This window comes from Lontra canadensis, unplaced genomic scaffold (genome assembly GCF_010015895.1).
Source record: "Lontra canadensis isolate GAN:19392208 unplaced genomic scaffold, GSC_riverotter_1.0 scaffold72, whole genome shotgun sequence".
Taxonomy (NCBI): Eukaryota; Metazoa; Chordata; class Mammalia; order Carnivora; family Mustelidae; genus Lontra; species Lontra canadensis.
Genome location: NW_022631066.1, coordinates 9,016,470 through 9,034,510, shown reverse-complemented (window position 1 = coordinate 9,034,510; position 18,041 = coordinate 9,016,470). Strand labels below are relative to the sequence as shown.

Below are 18,041 nucleotides of genomic sequence, written 5' to 3'. Positions count from 1 at the left end.
ATTTGAAGAAGTTGCCCAAACAGGCCAGATATATACCTTAAAGGTTCTTTTGGTGGTGGTGGTTTATGGGGTTGGGGATGGGAGTGAGAGACAGAAGGCCAAAAAAACCCCCAAAACACAAAAAGCAAAAAAACCAACCAAACAAACAGATAAAACAGATATTAGAAGCTACAAGACCAAAGGCATTCACCTTATAAAAATCCAGACTAAATCCTGCTTGGCAGTAACCCTGGCCTTCTGGATCAGCATTACCTAGAGTGATCAAAATATAGAAATGTTATAACATCATCATTTCCAAGCTATATTTTAATAACCAATTCAGGATATTCTGTTGTTTTCTCTATAGACTTCTAAATTTAAAATGACCAATATGTGTTTTGTATTTTTTTTAATTTAATCTGAGTGAGTTCTGAAATATATTTCCAGTTATTTTCTTGTCCTAAATATCATTGAGATTCTGTAGTAAGATCACTAGGAATAACGTCCCTTGGAGCCATTATATTTGGGTTTTACAACTCATGTTTGTTTGAAGAAATAAACTCTCTTTCTCTCAGCTATGTTCTGCATTGCCCAAGTGGTGGTAGTGTTTTTCTGAGCTGCCTGCATGTTCTGTGGGAAGCCACATGTGTCATTCCTAAGGAAATCCCTTGAGAAAAAGAGAGGTAAACATGGCACCTGGGCAGATGCTTTCTGCTGAGGACACCAAAAGGACTCCAATTTTAATGATCATCAAAAGGAAATTCATTTGAAATTCTTCTTTTTTTTATGATTTTATTTATTTATTTGACAGAGAGAGATCACAAGTAGGCAGAGAGTCAGGCAGAGAGAGAGAGAGGAAGAAGCAGGCTCCCTGCTAAGCAGAGAGCCCGATGTGGGGCTTGATCCCAGGACCCTGGGATCATGACCTGAGCTGAAGGCAGAGGCTTTAAACCACTGAGCCGCGCAGGTGCCCCTGAAATTATTCTATTATCATGAGTTAGGTACATTTGGAAATTGTATTTTTGGTCACAACGAATTGTATGGGTACATTGGAATAACAGTGTTTTCAAAAGAGAAAGCCCTCTAGTAATGGCTTATTTTGCACTCTATCCAATATAATTCACTTACTGAATATCCAATAGGTCTTTATCGTACTGTTTTTAAGATTATGGGCAGGTCAACAAGTGGATTCGTAGGAGATTGTTAGAAAGTTTCTAGGACATTAGGATCAGGAATTTAGTACTGTCTACAGCTTTTTAAATTTTATTTTATCTTATTTATTATTTGACACAGAAGGAGAAAGAGAGGCAGAGCATAAACAGGGGGAGCGGGAGTGGGAGAAGCAGACTCCCGGCTAAGCAGGGAGCCAGATGAAGGGCTCCATCCCAGGACCCTGGGATCATGACCTGAGCTGAAAGCAGACACTTAACCCACTGAGCCACCCAGGTGCCCCCAGTCTACAGCTTCTAAAGTGCTTAGCACAAAATCAAAATGTAGTTCAGTTGAGGGGGCATCTCAATCATTATGTAGCTTGGTATGAACATGCAAATAATTACTCCTTTTTATCAAGGATATTCCTGAATGGAAACTAAAATAAGAGCAGGAAAGGAAGTGGACATCATAGGAAAAATGTATAGACTAGGTATGCCTGTTTCAGAAGATTTTTGATAGATCTGGCCTTTCTAGCTTTTTCTAGAATGTCTTCTGTTTCTTTCTTTCCGTGGTTAGTCCTTGGATAATTTTAGCATTGTCATCATCCATTCTTCTCCAGATGCCCCCTGTATATTATAATACACTGTTCTATCGAATACATGCTATTTTTTTATGATAATACCTGTTTTTAATTCTAACGTCCATTAATGTCTTGTGGGGTTTTTAAAAAGCTAAGGTTTTTTCCCCCAGCTTTATTCAGGTATACTTAATATACAAAAAAACCTGTATATTTTAGTTTGTGCATTTTAATAAATTTGGACATTGGCATACATCCATGAAACCATCATCAAAATCAAAGTAATAAGGATTTCTATCACCTACAAAAAAAAAAAATTCTTGTGTCCCCTTGTTTGTTTTTTTGGGTAAAAATATTTTAACATGAGATTTACCCTCTGCAATTTTTAAGTGCACAACATCTTACACTGTATTTTTATGAAATTTCTTCCATATTTTAAACTATATTTTATGGTTCATAGTTCTGAATGCTACAAAGTTCCCTAAAGTTTCATCTGTATAACTTCTGATGTCTGGGTACCAATTTTCTGAAAGTTCATGTGTGTAAATATTTCTATATGAATACCTGATATATGATTATGTAAACATGTATGTGTAATCTTGAGTATATTTGAAAATATATTTTTCTAATGCACAAACTTCTTTAGATATCCATTTTAAAAGCAAGTCTTTCATTTTTAATATTGTAAATTATTCAAAAAGGAAGAAATAGGACCATTTTGGGAAATTATTTTCTTCAAAACAGGAAACTGAAAAAATTAAGAGAAAATACTCATTTTTTTATGAAACTCATGGAGAAAATAAGCAACTCCAAATGTTTATTTGAAACAGTGGTTAGGAGAGAATGGGAGGTGATTTTTTTTCGTAGAGTTGTCGTTCATGAGACCTAAAAGAATCTATCTTCCTGGAACTTTGGAGCATCTGTAAACCTTACAATTATGTCCCAGAATGAACTCAGGAATCCAGGGAATCAAGCTGATCACTCACTACTGTTTGTTGGAAGACCGCATGTAAATAATCCTCCCCTGAATTATGAATGCTCTAAGAGCTGTAGGCATGTCATGAATATGAATGGGCAGGTTAGTTCCCATATTACTTAACCGATCAGTGGGGTATGTTTGTAGTATGGAATGAGCATGAGAGAGTTCTTTAAATTCTCTTTTGAAAATAATATTGCTGATGTTCCTTCTGTGATATTGACCATATGCTCCTGAACAAGCTGGCTTTGTGTTAATGAACTGTGAACTCCCAGGGGAAGGACAGGAAGTCGGCTCCGTGAGTGAATTTAAAGAGGAAGAAGTATTTGTAGTAAGAGAGTGACCACGAGGAATATGAAAACTATAGCTGTGTCCGAGAGTCGAAAGAATTTTTTGGCAATTTACTTAGCTATTCTGCAATTCCACATAACCTCCATATTTACCTTCGTCAAGTTGTTCTTTTATTTAGGAAAATAAACAGGAAGCAAATTGGCATCATAATGTGCCCGTGTCACTCAAGACACAGGATGGCTACAATTCTCATTTTCAGAGAAAGGCTCAGACTCCTATCTAAGTGCCATGTGCTCTGTTTTGACTTGAGTGCGGAACAAGAGGCAGTGACAAGTTATATAAACGATCACCCCCCATGCTGGTTAAAGAGTATGATAGATCAGCAAGGCAAGAAGAGAGTGAAAGTGAAAGACGGACTCATCTTTGCAGCTATATATAGTTTACTGTGCTAGGGAAGCCTTTGTAGCAAGTCATGAAAATGTGATATGAACAGGACTGATGAAACACATTCTGTGTTAAATCTCAGCTCTGCTATTAGTTTTCTAAGTAAATCCAGGATTTTATTTCTCTCTCTACCTGACTTTTATCTTTTTTTTTTTTTTTATTGATTTGACAGACAGAGATCACAAGCAGACAGAGAGGCAGGCAGAGAGAGAGAGGGGGAAGCAGGCTCCCTGCTGAGCAGAGAGCCCGATGCGGGGCTCGATCCCAGGACCCTGGGATCATGACCTGAGCCGAAGGCAGAGGCTTTAACCCACTGAGCCACCCAGGCGCCCCCACTGACTTTTATCTTTACCGTAATAGAAATGGCCTCATACTGAACCAAGGAACACAGCACCGTGAGTGGGACATGACTCAAAATATGCCTTTGTTGGCTGTTGCCTGTGCCTGGGAAGCTCCCTCTTGCCCTCTCCAACAGCCATTTGCCAAGAGAGTCCTTCCTGTGGTCCAGTCTCGAAAAGCTCCTCTCCTTACCCAGGCAGGCCATGTCACTCCCTACTCGCTTGCCTTATTGTATTTTTTCTTTACAGCACTTTTCGCTATCTGATGTTATATTTATTCTTTAAAAAACATTCTTTTCATTGATATGTAATAGACATATAACATATTATTATTCCAAGGTATATAACATCATGATTTGCTGTATGTATATATTACAAAATGATCACTACAGTAAGTCTAGTTAACACCCATCACTACAGATCATTATAAATTTTTTCCTCATAATGAGAACTTTTAAGGTCCCCTCTCTTAGCAACTTTCAAATATACAATACAGTATTCTTTTTTTAAAATATTTTATTTATTTGACAGATAGAGAGATCACAAGTAGGCAGAGAGGCAGGCAGAGAGAGAGGGGGAAGCAGGCTCCCTGCTGAGCAGAGAGCCTGATGTGGGGCTCGATCCTAGGACCCGAGATCATGACCTGAGCTGAAGGCAGAGGTTTAACCCACTGAGTCACCCAGGGGCCCCTACAATACAGTATTCTTAACTATAGTTATCCTGCTGGACTTTACAGCTCCTGCACGTCTTTATCTTATAATTGGACGTTTGTACCCTTTGACTACCTTCACCACTTTGACCCATCTCCCCACCCCTCACCTTGAGCAATGACCAATCTGTTCTCTGTATCTATGAGTTTGGAGTTTTTTGGGGGGTTTTGCTTTTGTTAGGTTTTGTATATAAGTGGTATTTTTCTTTGGTATTTGTCTTTCTCTGGCTGACTTATTTCACTTAGCATAATGCCTTCAAGGTCCATCCATGTTGTCACAAATGGCAGGATTTCCTTTTTCTTTTTTTTAATTTTTTTTTTAAAGATTTTATTTATTTGTTAGAGGGAGAGAGAGAGAGAGCATGAGCACAGGCAGACAGAGTGGTAGGCAGAGGCAGAGGGAGAAGCAGGCTCCCCGCTGAGCAAGGAGCCCGATGTGGGACTCCATCCCAGGACGCTGGGATCATGACCTGAGCCGAAGGCAGCCGCTTAACCAACTGAGCCACCCAGGCGTCCCTGGATTTCCTTTTTCTTATGATTAAATAACATTCCATTGTACATAATATACAATGTCTTCATTACCCATTTGTCCACCGAATGTGCCTAGATTGTTTCCATGTCTTACCTGATCTGTGCAATGTTGCTGTGACCAGGGAGGGGCACATATCTTTTTCAGATACTGATTTCATTTCCTTTGGATCTATACCCAGATGTAGAACTGTTGGATCTGAACACTTACATGTTTGTTGTCTGTCTCCCCCAGTAGAATGTAAGTTTCTTAAAGTTTGGGTTTTATTTTCTCTTATTCTGTGCTTTATTCCCCAAACATAGAATAATTAGTGTTCACTGTGTTGAACAGATACATAATCGAGTCTCATTATCAACAAGGAACCTCTGTTTTAAAGCTGCTTAAAATAAAATCTTAATTTCACAGATTATTCATTCAGTGACATTTGTCATGATGTGAGGAAGTGGCTAATTTATTTCAATATTTTTAAACAGAAGTCATAATCTTCTCTTTGCCAAAATCCTCCCCCAAAACCATCTGAGTTAGCTGTTTCACTATGATCTTCAGATTAAATCTCAGCAGTTTCTTTATTAACCCTCTGATATCACTGGTCCATTCTTTATCTTCATTGTTTTATTTCTGATATGTGTTGATTACTGTGCCAAAATTAATCATGAATCTAAAAAAACAACCACACAAAATGGTGAAATTTTACTCAGAGTTTTGGAAATCTAATTTGGGAGTAGGTTGTTAAAAAATCAATTCCCTGAAGTCAGTTACCAGAATGTTCCTTCTAATGACATTTCTTTCCTCAGTACAGTTTTGCAAACTATCAAGAATAGGAATGAAAATCCATTGGTTGCTTTCTGATGAATCCTGATGATGGACATAACAAATAGAAAACTGGAAGAATTCACAAAAGGGACTGAGTACATCAACCAATTGGAAATGCTGTCCCAAGTCTATGGGTGTTCCCCCAAGAAGTGATTAAACAGCAGTGCCCCAAAGATGGTGCTTACAGGCTTGCTTCTGTGGATGCTTTGCTGGAAGATCTCTAGACTGCGCAGATGAGACTTACACTCTAAGTCTTATACTCTAAGTGTACAGTCTTTTTAAAAAATGGAGATTAAACACCTAAAGGAGAGACATGTATCATGAGGATAATGGAGCACACAACTGCCGAAGAAAGCAACAGCTGTCAAGAACATAGGCTGTGGGACGCCTGGGAGGTTCAGTCAGTTAAGCATCCAACTCTTGATTTGGTTCAGGCCATGATCTCAAGGTTGTGAGATCAAGCCCCATGTTGGGCTCTGTGTGGGGTGTGGAGTCTGCCTAAGGTTCTTTCTGCCTCTCCCTCTGTCCTCCCTCCCACTCATGTTCTCTCTTCCTCTGAAGAAGAAGAAGAAGAACAACAACAACAACAACAACAACAACACAACACAGTCTGGACAGACAGCTGATGTCAGAGCGCCCCCGGTTCCCAGCACACTAGCTAGCTAAGACCACTCCCTCCATTAAAAAGTGAAGTGGGTGGTCAGCATTCTTCAGATCACAGTGTGAGTTTTGAATAGCAACTGAGAGTTTAAGGCCTAACATAAGGAACCAGGCAATTCTGCTGCAAAATATCTAAATGAAATTTTCTACAGCATGGAGGAGAATCAACAGAATTCTGTGTCTTGCCCCCATGTCACAACAAAGCATCGCAAAAGATGTCCATAACCTCTACCCTCATCTCTTTTTCCTCATCGATGGTGTTCTGACTTTGTTTGAACCATCTACCACAGAAGAGCTCTTGAGCTAAATTACAGTTTCAAGGAATAAAATCACTTACTGTTGCGACAAGGAGAGTATTCTGCATACGCACTGAAATTCTGGATTGCTACATAGCAAGTGCCAACTGGGTCCTTTTCTGGTGTTGGTTTAAGAGTTCTCCAGTGATACAAAGGAGCACAGGCCTGTGACACATCAAAGGCAATTATTTTCTTGACATTGTTTCCTCATACTATGATAGGATTTAGTTGGTTGACTAAGGTACCTAAATTCATTACAAACTATGTTAAATTAGGGAGTGAATTATTTGGCTTCTGGCATGCTGGTAAGTACCTCAGAAGTCAGAGTTAATGAAACTTCCAAAGCCAGTTTTTTACCATTAATGCACCATAGAATTAGAACAAATTAAACAGATAAAAAGGAATGAGTTTTCCCCTACAGGATTTTAAGTTAAATAAGTGTCATCTGATGAAGGTAATTATTTCCTAATGGCAAAGAACTCAGATTTTCTTTTCCTTTAAAAAAAAAAAATATTGGACCTACCTAGAATGAAATGATCATTGAAACAGTGAATAAATCAGTGTGATGTCTTAAAATGAGGATAGTTACTTTCTTTGCCCAGTTGTTGTGTTAAGAAGTTATTTTCAAATCACAGGAGGCAGACAAATTTGTATACCTCTGTTTTGTGGATTTCCCTGGTTTATCGCTCATGGTATATCCTACAACTTTTTAAATAATGACTTTCATTTGGATACCCTTACCACAGTGTTCTTGACTTTATTTTTCATTTAATGGTTTTCATTCACAACAAAACAAAAATTAATTTAAACAACAGTTAAAAAAACAAACAAACAAACACGATTCTTGCATAAAATACGCTGGTCTCTTCTCCAGAAGCTTGGATTCTAACAAAAGCATGGTATTTGCAAGGATATCAAATATGAAAGAAAATACATGAATTCTTTAATCAAATTAAACAATATTAATTTTGTTATGAATGAGAGAGGCAATAAAATAATTGTGTAGAAAACATAGGCATCTTTTTGACCTGTTTTGCTAGCTTGAATCCTGATTATTCAAATGCTCATTATCCTAAGGACACAGAATTGCAGATTCCTAGAATACAGAACCCCTAGCCTACCTCCTAATTTGATGGTATCACTCCTAATACAATGCCACAAAAATGAAGGCAGACACTAATTTAAAGTCTTTTCAAGATTCCAAACATGTCCTTGATAATGGGCTCAACATGTAACTACTTTCAGTAAAAAATAACTTATAGTCTCAAGTAAGAAGTGTGTTTCCACTACTTGAGTTTTCTGGCATCATGAGGTGTTGGCCAATACCTAAAAACCATGTATCTCATCCATTTCCCTATCTTAGGGCCCTCTTGGTAAACTGACAAGTTATATGGTTAATATGTTTAAGGTAAAGTTCCCACAGCAAAAAGCAGAAGTGTGGGCAGAGCAGGCATTCACCTGTGCCTGTGCCTCTGGCAGTCTGCCAACAGACCTCACCTGCCAGCTTCCCACGGCACACTTAAATGCCCGAAACTTCTTCCCAGTACTTGCCTGCGGTCAGCTCTAGCAAGTTACCCTTTTTATATCTGCTCAGTTTCACACTGATGTGAAACATACTGACAAGATGAATTTGGCCTGTGACCCAAACTTTAAACATACACCCACGACACCTGGATATTCAAAAGGATACTTCACCATTTTGAAGTTCTAGTAATTATCACATAGGGTAGAACTGACTTCTTTACCCTGCTAAACTTCCGTGCTCAAAGGAAAAAATTAACTTGAAATATACTTAATATTATCGTATTTCCTTTCATGTAATTTTGAAAATGCAAGCATGCCCCTGAATTAACCATTTTTATTATGAACATGGCATATGATTTCATGTTCAGTGATTCTGAGGGTTTCTACAAGTATTGGATAAATGCACAACATGTACAGTACCTAAAAGATTTTTTTAAACCCCAAGTTGCTATTAGAATTAGCTTTCCAAAGCAATTCCCATGTCATACACTACCAAAGGATAAAAAAAATTTTTTGTTTAACCAATTCTAGAATGTGAAAACCATATTAGTGCAAATACAATCCAAATAGAGACCATACTGTAAATTCTGGATTTGTAACGGGAGAGGGCTATCTGTAGTTTATACATTACCTGTTTATATCAAAATGTCCTTGGGGGGTTAATCACAGACCAAATAAAGCAAGGCCTTTCCTTTAGATACTTATTCTTATTAAATCATAATTCAGGCAGATTTAGACAAATCTTAAAAGCAAAGTTATTGCTTTATTGTTGTAAGGAAATGAAAGCCAATGGTTTAAAAAATTCTCCTGACAAAAAAATTTCCAGAGCAGCATAATGCGGTCTTTTGTTTCTCAATAACTTAGACATATATCATTACTTGCAATAATAAGAGAATAGAATTATAAGGTCATAGCATTTTAAAGTTCAATCATATCTAATTGGGAGTGAGATTATTTGTTTTAAAAAGCATTAATGTATTCAGAGAACCACACAGTTAGTAGTTATATTTTTAAAGAGAATTTTCCTTTAATTTTAAAAAATGATCAATGATACCACAGTAGATAAACTTTTAAAGAATCCCGATGGCAGTGCTATTTCTCTGGTCAATTTGTAATCAGCCCTTTAAATCAATCTTAAGGAATAAAATATTTACCTCCTTAATGTTTAGCTTTTATTTTTCTATCTTCCTTATTTGTTTTTGAAATATTCAAATATATCTCACGGATATGGCAAACAGGCTTTATCTCCTTTAACTTTAAACGCTAAAGTAGATTCTCTAATTTTAAGCACGGACTTTATTTTTAGAACACTGATAACATTTATCATTAAAAATCTGGCATGTCCTTACATGAAAGTATTTTTGTAAGTATGAGCTTTAAAACATTTCAGAATACATATTATCCCAAAGCATCCCCATGAATCATACTCACCACAACTTCCCCTTTGTGAGCTTTCACTGTTGCTCCAAACCACTGATTCGATTTAAATTCTATAGGTTCCTTGGTTCCATTAACTCTGATCTTTCTGTTGTCTGACAAGGATGACATGGAATTGTTAATAATTCGTAAAATGTGGCAGCCAGATCTAATATGTAAAAATGAATGTGTCCATTAAAAATACTTGAAAAACAATCTTCATTCATGGAAGGGATAGTTCCAATCAAGACTTTTCATTTAGAAAAATAACAAATGAAAATGCATATTTGAACATGACATTTCATAACAACATTTCATAACTGACAAGACGCATTTTTTTACAACGTATGTTTTTAGAGATAACGGTATTGTAAACTTGATGTGGACTTGCTAGTCTCGAATCTACAGGTTTGTCATTGATTTATAAAAGATTGAAGGCCAGATATTTATAACTCCCCTAAGGAATTCCAAATCTTCCACATAGGAATCTCCCAGATCAGAGAAGCACAAGTTTCTTGGCATGAGTTAGCAGGAATGATTGTGAAGGACTCCAAGGTCTTGGTTTTTAACCGAGTAACATGTTTCCATGCAGCCACAGAAAATAACACCTCAACTCAGTTCATATACACTTTGCAGATGTCAGAATGAGGGGGGCCATCTGGGTAGAAACTCAACCCAATTATAGTACACTTCAGGTCTTAATAAAAAGCAGATATCTCTTCTTTCACTCTTGATTCCCAGTCAGCGTATTTCCCACGTGGTTCTAACCACATGGTTTTAACTGGAGCTTCGTCAGTAATAGCTAATGAATTTCAAAAGACATTTGTACCAAGGCATTTATTTGTATGTATTTCCTTTGGTATGCATTTCATTTTTCTTCCTTGACTCTGTAATAAATGCATTACAAAATGAACTTTTAACTCCTATTAAGTGAGGCCAAAATATACATGTAATTAACATTAAATTGAGTTTACATATGATTACAGACTTTTACAAATTATATGCACTCAATCTTAATCTAAAATTTACATTTTACATGTTAGTAGAAAATCATGAATTTCCTTCTTAAAAACCTTCTTAAAAACACTTTTGTTGCTTCTGAGCATTAAAAAAAAAAGTTCTGTAAATCCTGCCTCGAAATGCACACAACTAACAAAGAACTAGAGAATCTTACAGATTACAGCATAAACGTAAGAATATAAACATTTCTATAGGCACTTTGTAGGCACTTTGGAAGATTGTAGAATTCAGAGACAACCTTGTCACCATTAATTGAGTGACTGGGGACAATTCTTTTAATCTTCAGAGTTTTGATTTTTTCTGTAAAATGAGGCCATGAATACCTTCCCTCTTTCCTCTTTTACAGGTGATCAAGGTCATAATGATCACATGTGATAAACTAAACTGAAAGTGCTTTCTTTATAAGCTGAGAAGCTGTACACTACAGAAATCATGTGGCCATATAACTGAAAGTCCAAACCCTTTACAAATATCTCTTACGTAGAAATCTGGAAACTCAACCTAAGTCCGAGAATTGGAAAGGACCTCACACATACACACACATATATGTTATTTATTGTTGGTGATTTTTGGTACTCAGCAATGAAATTAGTAACAGCTCTCAAGATTGTCGGTGTGGTTTTGATTGATTACAGGGAAAAAGTACAACACAGTGACTTTGAAATTTCCAATATGCTAAAAAGCCATGAAAATTTCAAATATCCTTAAGGAGATCCCGAAAGGACTTAAGAAAAGCAGGTGGCTGGGAGGAAGGAAATGGATTCTGGGAAAAGATAAAAGACACTTTCAAATTGACCTTGTTTTGCTAGAGAAAATGATGTGACTTGGCCTTTGTGACTCCTGAGGCATCTTTTCTGCTGTTCTGAGGTTGAACTGTATAGTAACTGGATTAAAAGTGTCAACTGTGGGTTATCATCCAGCAACGAATTTCTTCTGGACCAAGAATACAAATGAATGGACTTCACTAATTCCACTAATTCCACACGCAATCCAAGGACTACAAGAGAGACTTCTACTGTCCTCCGTCTCCATTTACAGAGATGAGCTTCAATCTTGATCTGTCATCCATTCCTTGATCTTCGAAGTGGACAAACCACCTTTTCAAAATTCTGCATTATTATTCTGTAAGTTCTCTAACTTTAAATCTAATATCATAATTTCCTAAAATTTCAAATGAGCAAAATATACTTGGGCTTGACTATAGAAGTGAACTTTCCCAATTTCCCACCTTCCTTTTCTGAGCAAGATTCTTCCATGCCAAACACCCCAACACAAAGCTCCATGCTATCTGTTGCACCCTGGTGCTCAAGAAACCTCTGGTGCAAGGACAATGTGTTTGATTTGATTTGATCTGATCTTTACTGACAACAACCCCCAGGTAGTATCTGTAAACACTCAGCAAGATTTCTGTCCTGTGGAGCTCTCTTCTCTACGGCAGAAGGCTGAAACCTTGGAATGTCCATTTCCCAGACGTTCTTACAAGTAAGATTCTGGTTGAATGAGAGGCTCACGAGAGGTCTGGGAAGAGAAGACAGAAAGTCATTGTGTTCTGGTGGCGGTTGCGGGCACACGTGCACATCAGTGGTGACAGATGTGATGTTCTTCATGCAGCTCTCAAGCATCCCTTGATAGATAGGTGGATGGATAGATAGATAGACTCAGCTCATTCTTGTTTTAAAGATTCTATTTATTTATTTATTTATTTTAAGATTTTATTTATTTATTTGACAGACAGTGATCACAAGTAGGCAGAGAGGCAGGCAGAGAGAGAGGGGGAAGCAGGCTTCCTGCTGAGCAGAGAGCCCGATGCGGGGCTCGATCCCAGGACCCTGAGATCATGACCCGAGCCGAAGGCAGAGGCTTAACCCACTGAGCCACCCAGATGCCCCTCTATTTATTTATTTTAGAGAGGGATCGAGCATGCATGAGCCAGGGGAGGAACAAAAGCAGAGGGAGAGCGAAAATCCCAAGCAGACTTCTCGGGGAGCGTGAAGCCCAATGAGGGGCTCAATTTCATGATGCTGTGAACATGACCTGAGTCACAATCAAAAGTCGGACACTTAAGTGACTGAGCCCCCAGGCGCTCCTGGCTCATTCATTTTAATTCTTGCTCAGCATTGTATCTTACTCAATCTCTATTTTAATTATCCATTCTACCTACATGTGAACATTTGGGCTTTTTCCATTTTTCTACTACATCCTTATACCCTTCACCACCGACACCTGTGGAAGAATGTCTCTCTGGCACCAGAGTAGAGATGACATTGCTGGGTCACACAGAGTCACCATATCTGCTTTCTCGGCCATACCAGAGTAGTTACAATTCCCGTGCTCGCTAGCAGTGCATGAAAGAAGGGCCAGCAGCTCTCGTCCCTGTAGGTGTGTAAGTTTTTGCCCATCCAGATGACAGGTACCCCTTCGGTTTTTTACTTCTTTGGCATTTCCCTGATTATTAGCAAGGTGATCATCTTTTTTCTATCTATGACCCACACACCTATTTCTTCTGTGAATTTCCAATCCATATCTTTGTTCATTTTCTTGTTTGGTGATTTGTTTTACTGATTTCTAAGAATTCAGCACATATTCTGGGTTATTGATTCTTCCCCCCACATGTATGTTGCAAATATCTTCCCCTGATTTTTGCCTGTTTTTTAACTTTGTTTAAGGAGTTTTTGTCCATCTGGATTTTTTTTTTTTTTACACAATGTGTCCCAGATATCTTACTTATTTTCAGTATGAAAGGCCAGTTGTCCCAACACCAGTTATTGAACTGTCCATCTTTATTCTTGGAGAGTTGTAATTCCACCTCTGCAGTGATTAACTCCTGACATGATCTGGCCCCTGCCTGCTTTTCCAGCATCAACTCCTCCAACTGCCCAGGATCGTTAAGCTGCCAACACATTGATTTTCTGTTCCTTGGACATGCTCAGCTTTTGCCGGCTTCTCATTGTGTTTACTATTCCTGCTGGCACAGTTTGTCACATGGTTGAGCACTATCTGAGATGATCTTATTTGTTGGCTTGCATGCTTACTGTCTGTCTCCTTCAGAATATATGTAGATCTCATGAGCAGAGACATGAATTCTCTGCTTCTTTGTATTTTCCACTTTTAGGATGGTGCCTGGCACATAGTATGCCCTCCATAAGTGTTTGTTGAATGAATGACCAAGCCCCCATCTATTTACTTGGAAGTTTGTCTAGGTTATCGGTTAGTATGATCTCATTTTCATGTCAGATATGATCTGGGGCCCCCTGGCTGGCTCAGTAGATAGAGCATGCAACTCTTGATCTCGGGGTTGTGAGGTCAAGCCCCATGTTGAGTCTAGAGGTTACTTAAAAAAAAAAATCGTAAAAAAAATATATGATCTAGAGGGAAAAAAAAAAAAACCCTAAAGATAAAATCAAAGATTTGTAGGCCAAACTGGAAAATTTAGATGGGTGGCAGCAATCAAATTGATTTGGCTTGTCCCACATTTTTGGGCTTTGAAGCCACCTCTCTTAAATTGGAAGTGTGGTCTCTGGGCAATCGGGGTACAAATCCCAGTGGGTGGCAAGCCTACTAACTTTTGGTTCATTTCTCACGGGAATATTCATTTCAGAGTGGGAATGAGGGAGTGTAGAATATGGTGCACATATGGGCTCCAAGCAGATTTTTCTAATCGTTTAGCTTAGTTAAATGGGAGGAATTACAAGAAGTGAAGATAGATCAACATGGGGGAGAGAAGGGAAGAGCTGAAACTGACACAGGTGCAGCAGAACATTCTGGTAAATGGGGGGATTTCTGAAAACTATTTATAGGAAGGTCCCCGACCTCATGCTGGAACACAGTAAGCTTCCTTGTACCTTCAGTCATTACTTTAAGGGCAGGGGCTTGGTTCTTAAAGTTGTTGCAGGAGCTGTCCAGACATTTTTAATCAGGAAAAGCGTAAAAATGTATCTTTAAACGTTTGTTTGTAATCTTTCCCATAATCAATGTATGCTGTAAAAGTTTCATTTAAATTGAAACTACATATCTGAGAACAGGGATTACTCCTTTGTAAAATTCAAAATATTACAGCTGTGGCAGGAAACACATCCAAGAAAACAACCTATGTTGATGTTTATGCCCCGGAAAATTAAACTTCTAAATGTATGATTCCTAATACCCTAAAACCACTATTAAAAGCCATTAAAGAGCAGCTCTGTAGGCTTCATACTCTTGATCATCTTAGTGTGAGTTTTCAAGTATTTGAGGAACTATGAAAAATTCATTTTTCCATGTAATGTTTAAGAAATTGAATTGTAAGTGTAAATTGTAATGGTATTCTTAACCCCCTCAGTTTTATTGAGATATAATTGTCATACAGCGCTGAATAAATTTAAGGTGTACAGCATCATGATTATATATATATGTATATATATATATATACATATATATGTATATATATGTATATATATATATACATATATATGTATATATATATATAATGAAATGATTACAATAATAAGTTAGTAAACATCCATTATTCTCACATATAGATAAAAAAAGATATTTTGGGGGGGCATATGGGTGGCTCAGTGGGTTAGGCCGCTGTCTTCAGCTCAGGTCATGATCCCAGGGTCCTGGGATCGAGCCCCGCATCGGGCTCTCTGCTCAGCAGGGAGCCTGCTTCTCCCTCTCTTTGCCTGCCTCTCTGCCTACTTGTGATCTCTGTCTGTTAAATAAATAAATAAAATCTTTTTAAAAAATAAAAAAAAAGATTTTTTTTCTCTGATGGTAAGAACTCTTAGGATCTACTCTCTTACCACCTCTCATATATACTATATGGCAGTGTTAGCCATAGTCATCACGGTACTGTACGTTTCATCCCGAGAACTTGTTTTAGAACTTGTTTTTTAACTGTATTATAACTGGAAGTTTGTACCTTTTGACCACCTTCCTCCAATTCCCCACCTCTGGTAACCACAAATCTGATCTCTCTGAGTTTTTGTTCTTTTTGTTGCTATTGTTTTCTCTTAGAGTTCACATATAAGTGAGATTATATAGCATTTGTCTTTCTCTTCTTATACACTGAGCATAATGCCCTCAAGTTCTGTCCATGTTGTCGCAAATGACACGGCTTTCTCCTTTTTTTTTTTTTTTAAAGATTTTATTTATTTATTTGACAGAGAGACAGATCACAAGTAGTCAGAGAGGCAGGCAGAGAGAGAGAGAGGGAAGCAGGTTCTCTGCTGAGCAGAGAGCCTGATACGGGACTTGATCCCAGGATGCTGGGATCATGACCTGAGCTGAAGGCAGAGGCTTTAACCCACTGAGCCACCCAGGCGCCCCAGGGCTTTCTCCTTTTTAATGGTTGAATAATATTTCTGTATATATCTATATGTATATATATATACCACATCTTGATCCATTCATCTGTCGATGGAAAGAAGTGTGTTATTCTGATTAAATGAATAGTCTATACATTTATTTATAGACTTATTTGTATCATATATGTATACAAATTATGGAAGCAGCCCAAGTGTCCATTGACAGATGAATGGATAAAGGAGACGTGGTGTGTATATTATATATATATATATATATTATATACACACAGACACACAATGGCATATTATGCAGCCATCAGAACATGAAATCTTGCCTTTTGCAATGAAGTGGATGCAGAGAAAATGGGGGAAGAGAGGGAAAAATGAAATGGGACAAAACCAGAGAGGGAGACAAACCTCAGGAAACAAACTGAGGGTTGCTGGAGTGTAAGGGGCTGGGGGGGTAGCTGGGTGATGGACATTAGGGACAGTATGTGCTATGGTGAACGCTGTGAATTGTGTAAGACAATTGTGTAAGAATCACAGACCTATACCCCTGAAACAAATAGAACATTCTGTGCTAATAAAAAATAATAAATCTTAAAAAATTTGTTAAATAAAAACAAAAAAAAATGTAGGGCCAAAGACTCTTTTCAAATAAAAATTCTTTCAGATTTTTGTTTTTAAAAAGTCAAACAATATAAAGTAATGACATTTGTATGAAGATTTATATAAGGCACTAAGTGTAAGGTCTTTGGAATCCTAATCCCCGGCCATAGGAGATGTTAAGTTTGGCAAGCCTATCCAACCACTCAGAGTTGAAGTGGCTTTTAGCTCATTCCTCTAGTCTAAAACATTTCTTTTCTGGAAATCATGAAGGTTTTATTTAAAATTATTATTTTCCTATCGCTATTTAAATGTTTGTTTCTATAAATAATGTCATATAGTTTTCCTGATCTGGATGAGAATATAAATTTTCTGGTATAGTTATTTCCACATCTATACTGTCTTACCGAGAACAAAGATCGTATTTCCAACTTGACTTTTTAACAACCAATAGTGTCTAGCCAGTGTTCTTCAGACATTTGTTTAATAATAACACAAATGAGTTTTCTACCTCATAATAATATCATTTGAGATGCTTTTCATATGCCAGTTAACTCAGGTCATATGTAAGGTGTGTTCTAGAAATACATATGGGCTCTTGTTGGTACAATGTGATTTTTTGGGTAAATGTTCTGATAATTTATCTGATGCAGCTAGGGGAACAGATGTTAATAAATGAAAGACTCATCTCCCCAAGGGGAAATGGTAAGCCACCTCTGGCAGATCAGATTAAAAACAAAACAAAACAAAACAAAACTCCACTAGCATGACGTGAAAGTCTGAAAGGCAGAGCGGGTACGGCTGAATTGTACAGAGACATTCGACCTCATCCGCTCCAACACGCTCCACTCTTCTGCGCCGACTAGAACAGTTTTCTCTTTCAGCTCACCCACGGCTGGGATGGACACACAGCTCACATACGCACACCCCTGCACACACACGTCCACACACATCCCTCTTCAGCTCTGACCTTTAATGATGCCTTCTCTGAACAGCTGTCCCTGAAACACACAAGTCCCCCCTCCAGGCAGGGACAGAAGCCCTTCTTCTGCACACCTAAAGCTTTCTTCACACTCTGCTTTTAGAGCCTTTGTCCCGGTCTACCACAGCCAGGCACTGATGCTCTCGTCCACTGGACTTGCATATCACAAGGTCAGAGACTACGTCTGACTTGTTCACAGGCGTCCTTGGCAATCAGTAATGCTGCGCTCCCAAATTCCGTTCGCTAGTCTGTTCCTGCTGCTTCTTCCTTCCAAAGCCCTCTCAAATCCATCCGTTTCTTTCCATACCTGTTGCCATTTCCCTAGTTGGGACCACCATTTCATTAGCCACAGGTTCTGCAACAGCCTCCTGACTGGTGTCCCTTCCCCCAGGTTTGCCACTTACAGATTCATTCTCTGTCCGGAAGCCAGAGTTGTCACGC

The 18,041-nt window shown here is 38.1% G+C and overlaps 1 protein-coding gene across 1 annotated transcript in view; it reads right to left on the bottom strand.

Annotated features, from left to right (window-relative positions):
* ITGA8 (integrin subunit alpha 8) overlaps positions 1–18,041 on the bottom strand; it is a 185,470-nt gene that overhangs the window by 155,487 nt on the left and 11,942 nt on the right. Inside the window, exons 3-5 of the mRNA XM_032880917.1 lie at positions 9,720–9,820; positions 6,806–6,929; positions 191–252 (exon numbers count right to left, since the gene is read on the bottom strand). Coding sequence (XP_032736808.1) covers positions 191–252; positions 6,806–6,929; positions 9,720–9,820 — 287 coding nt within the window. The remainder of the gene's footprint in view (positions 1–190; positions 253–6,805; positions 6,930–9,719; positions 9,821–18,041) is intronic.